General features: G+C 38.2%; 1 protein-coding gene across 1 annotated transcript in view; it reads left to right on the top strand.

Moving 5' to 3' along the window:
* Positions 1–4,037, top strand: part of Xpr1 (xenotropic and polytropic retrovirus receptor 1) — a 144,880-nt gene that overhangs the window by 27,703 nt on the left and 113,140 nt on the right. Inside the window, exon 2 of the mRNA XM_021176967.2 lies at positions 3,144–3,195. Within this exon, the coding sequence (XP_021032626.1) occupies positions 3,144–3,195 (52 nt within the window). The remainder of the gene's footprint in view (positions 1–3,143; positions 3,196–4,037) is intronic.

The raw sequence follows: 4,037 nt of genomic DNA, 5'->3' as shown, positions 1-4,037 counted from the left end.
TCCCTCCCCTCCCTTCCTCCCTCCCTTCCTTCCTTCCTTCCTTCCTTCCTTCCTTCCTTCCTTCCTTCCTTCCTTCCTTCCTTCCTTCCGTAATAAGTGTAATAAGTGCCTTATTGCTAAAGAACCCGTGTCAGTGCCTGTGTTGCTATAGAACCTGTGTCAGTGCCTGTGTTGCTATAGAACCTGTGGCAGTGCCTTCCCTTCCATTTATGGTTTTACTAACTTCAATTTTCTTGTCCATGTAGCTGAAGATTTGCTAGTTTTGTTAATATTGTCAAAGAAGTGTCTTTGCTTTCCTTGGATTTTCTCTTGTTTTCCTATTCTGTGTCATTGGCTTACTTTAATAATTGCATTTCCTTCTGGGAGCCTTTGATTTAGTTTGTTCTTTTCTTTCTAGTTCCTTAGATTGTAAAGTTATGTTGTTGACTTGAGCTTTTATAGCTATTGTAGGTATAAATTTCCCTCTCTGCAGCTACTCTCACTATGACTCATAAATTTGTGTTTTCCTTTCCTAATTTACTTATAATTTTTTGATTTATGGGTTGTTTAAGGGAATATTGTTCAATTTCTACATTTTATGAATTTTGCAGTTTTATTAATTTTTTTCTGACTTCTAATTTTGTTATATTATGATCAAAGAAAATACTTTACATGCTATTTTTTTAAACATCTATTGTGTTTGAGTTTGCCACATAAATAACATATGAGCTACAATGGACCCTTGAGACACTTAAGAGGGACAGTAGGTGCTGTGCAGATAGCTCTGGAGGACACCAGGCTAGAAACTCAGTCCAGTAGAAACTCAGCGTCAACATAAACCAGAGTCTACAAGTTGAACTGATCCTCCCATCCTTTGGTGTATATGACTAGCAATTTCTGACGTAGGAAAGGAACTAAAATAACTCTTCCTTCCTCCCAAGCCTCTTTTTTCTACACATTTGGGAGGTATCATTATATAGGCATAGTTGACTATGTATAGGGAGGTAATAAAACTTATTTCCAACACTTTGTCCTCCCCAGAGATTTGAAACTAGGACTGAAAGTTTAATAAAATTTCCAGTCACTTATTATTTCCATTGACTAGTCTCCTTCCTAAAGCTGTCTGAAGTTCTCCTCCAAGCCCCATCCCTTGAGTGATGTTAGTATGTAAAAGACAATACATTTCAAAGGCTTCAGGCATGTTGGCTAAGTGCTATACATAAAGACCAGATAGGCATTTTATTATACCTCAGCTGTGTTATTGCCTCAAATGCTGTACAGTGAACCTTACCGAATATTTTTGCACGTAAATGTGACATTAAAGTTCTTGTATAGGTAGGTTTTTTTTTTTTACACTTTTATGAAACATTCATTAAAGTGAATAAAGAATTAATATAAGAATTTGAATTTTTTCTTGTTTTGTCAGAGATCTTTTTTTTCCCTCTATATAGTTTGGCTTGGGTAGATGTGGAACAGCAGACTGATTATTAAAGCACAGCAAATAGTAAATTCACTTAGGAAGATTGTAATGTGCTGTATGTGAATACTCTGTAAAGAGAGCAGGCGACCACGAAGGCTTGTTTCTGCTTTTTCAGTATTTATATGCTTAAAAAGTGTGGGCAGGAGGTTCTGGGGAAGCGTGATTTTGCTTGCAGGAGACATTTAGCAGTATCACTGCTGGGAGGTGAGGATTGATGCTGGTGTCTCAAGATGCCACTTGAGATGCTGAGAACTCCTCCTCTTAAATTATATAGTCTCAAATGTCAATTATAATAAGGTTGAAGAGCTCTGTCATATACCAGTTTGGAAATTGGCAGTAGTTGGCTGGTTTAGTTAAAGTCACTAAGCTTATGACTACTTCAGCCCTGGACCCTTATCCACTTGATGGGTAAGTGTTTTCATCTATATGAAGAAAAGAAGTTCTCCTTTTCTTTAAATTAGTGTGTTTAAAAAAAATAAGATTTATTTATTTTATGTGAGTACTCTGTCTACATGAACACCAGAAGAGGGCATCAGATCTCATTACAGATGGTTGTGAGGCACCATGTGGTTGCTGGGAATTGAACTCAGGACCCCTGGAAGAGCAGCTAGTACCCTTAACTGCTGAGCCATTGTGGTCTTTTGCTTTTTAAGACATTTTCTTTTCTTTTCTTTTCTTTTCTTTTCTTTTCTTTTCTTTTCTTTTCTTTTCCTTTCTTTTCTTTTCGTTTCTTTTCTTTTCTTGAGGGGAGGGAAGCGTGAGCCACAGTTTACTTATGGGAGTCAGGGACAGTTTGTGGAGTTGGTTCACTCCTTCTTCCACCATGTGGGTCCTGGGGTTTGAACTCAGGTCATCTGGCAGGTCATTTACCTGCTACTACTGTCTCTCTGGCCCGAGAAATGCTTTTTCCTGTTCCCCACCAACATGTTGAGAAAGTACACTTTAACTACTCAAATTACCTAAATGTGGTAGTTAGCTAATCTACTCTGCAATTTGGGGGACAAAACTACAAAATCTTTGTTTTTTTTTTTTTTTTTTTTTACTCCTAAGTTTTCAGAGTTTCACTGATGAAGATGTGTATCTAAAATAGAAGGATTTCTGAGCATAGGTATGGTGGTGCAAGCCTGGAGTCCCAGCATTCAGCTGGCACAGCCAGGGTTGCTGTAACTTCTAGGCCAGCTCAGCCTAAAGAGTTTTTCTAGTTTTCATATTTACTATGTATGTAGGCCCAGTGTTTATCTTTAGGATTTTTTATTATTACACTCTATTTATTTAGTGTGCATATGCAGGCATGTGGAGCTCAGAGAATAGATTTTGGGAGTTGGTTCTCTCTCTAGTATTTGAGTTCAGGGACTGAACTCAGGTCACTGGGCTTGGGAACACATGTCTGTCCACAGAGCCAGTCTCCCAGCCTCATCTTCAGGGTATTTTTCTTAGTCTAGAGGGATTTGATTTTTCAGGTGTGTCTTCATTTTCCCATGCCCTTTCATTTTAATATATAAATGAGTAGCTATCCTATGGATTGTACAACACTGATGGGTTATTAAAGTTACCCCAAGCACTGAATACATTCTTAATTTGGGAAACTAAATGTAGTTACTGGATAATGAAAAAGAATTGTTCAGCCTATGCTTTCAACATAACTTTAACTTGTGATTTCATGTATTATTTTTCTTTCTGACAGGCATTCAAGGATATGCTGTATTCAGCTCAGGACCAGGCACCTTCTGTTGAAGGTAAGTTGAATTAACTCAGTCACAGAATAGGTTTATTTTTAAGGAAAAATATTTTAAACACTGGCTACTATGAAATGAATACTGTAATTTGTTCTATTATATATGTGTTTTGGTTTTGGATTTATTTATTTATTTATTTAACCTTTTGTTTGTCTGCTTCACATACAGCCTTGTGATAGATCTTATATTATATTCTTGAATCATCTGCTATTGTTTGGGTATGAAGTGCCTCCCATAGGCTCATATATAAAGGCTCGATCCTAGCTGGTGACACTAGTGTAGAAAGTTTTGGTAGGCTGGGCCTTATTGGGAGCAAGCAAGTCACTGGGAATGTGTCCTGGAATGACAGGCCTTGTTCTTAGACCTTTCTAGTCTGTGCTAGTGTTCTGCCATGAGCTGAACCTGCTGCTGCTACCTGCCACGAGCCGTGCCCAGAAACAACAGAGCTAGCCAGTCATGGACTGAAGCCTCAGAGACTGGAGCAGACTGACAGAACCAAAACCAAACACCCAATGAACACGTCGATCACACTGCTTTAGTCCAGTGTTTTCTCTGATGCCCTTTTCCCTCAGTGTTTATGTCTGTCTGTCCATCCATCCATCCAGTCTAAGCTTATAATAGTTAGGCAACACAACTTTTCTGTTTATACAGTACATGAAGTTTAATAACAAAGTTTAAGAGAGAGAGGATCTTTTTTTTTTTTATTTATTATATTATGTAAGTACACTGTAGCTGTCTTCAGACACTCCAGAAGAGGGCACCAGATCTCGTTACGGATGGTTGTGAGCCACCATGTGGTTGCTGGGATTTGAACTCTGGACCTTTGGAAGAGCAGTCGGGTG

Source organism: Mus caroli, chromosome 1, assembly GCF_900094665.2.
Source record: "Mus caroli chromosome 1, CAROLI_EIJ_v1.1, whole genome shotgun sequence".
Lineage (NCBI taxonomy): Eukaryota > Metazoa > Chordata > Mammalia > Rodentia > Muridae > Mus > Mus caroli.
Note: the sequence above shows the minus strand (reverse complement) of the source record. Positions and strands in the feature narration are given on the sequence as shown.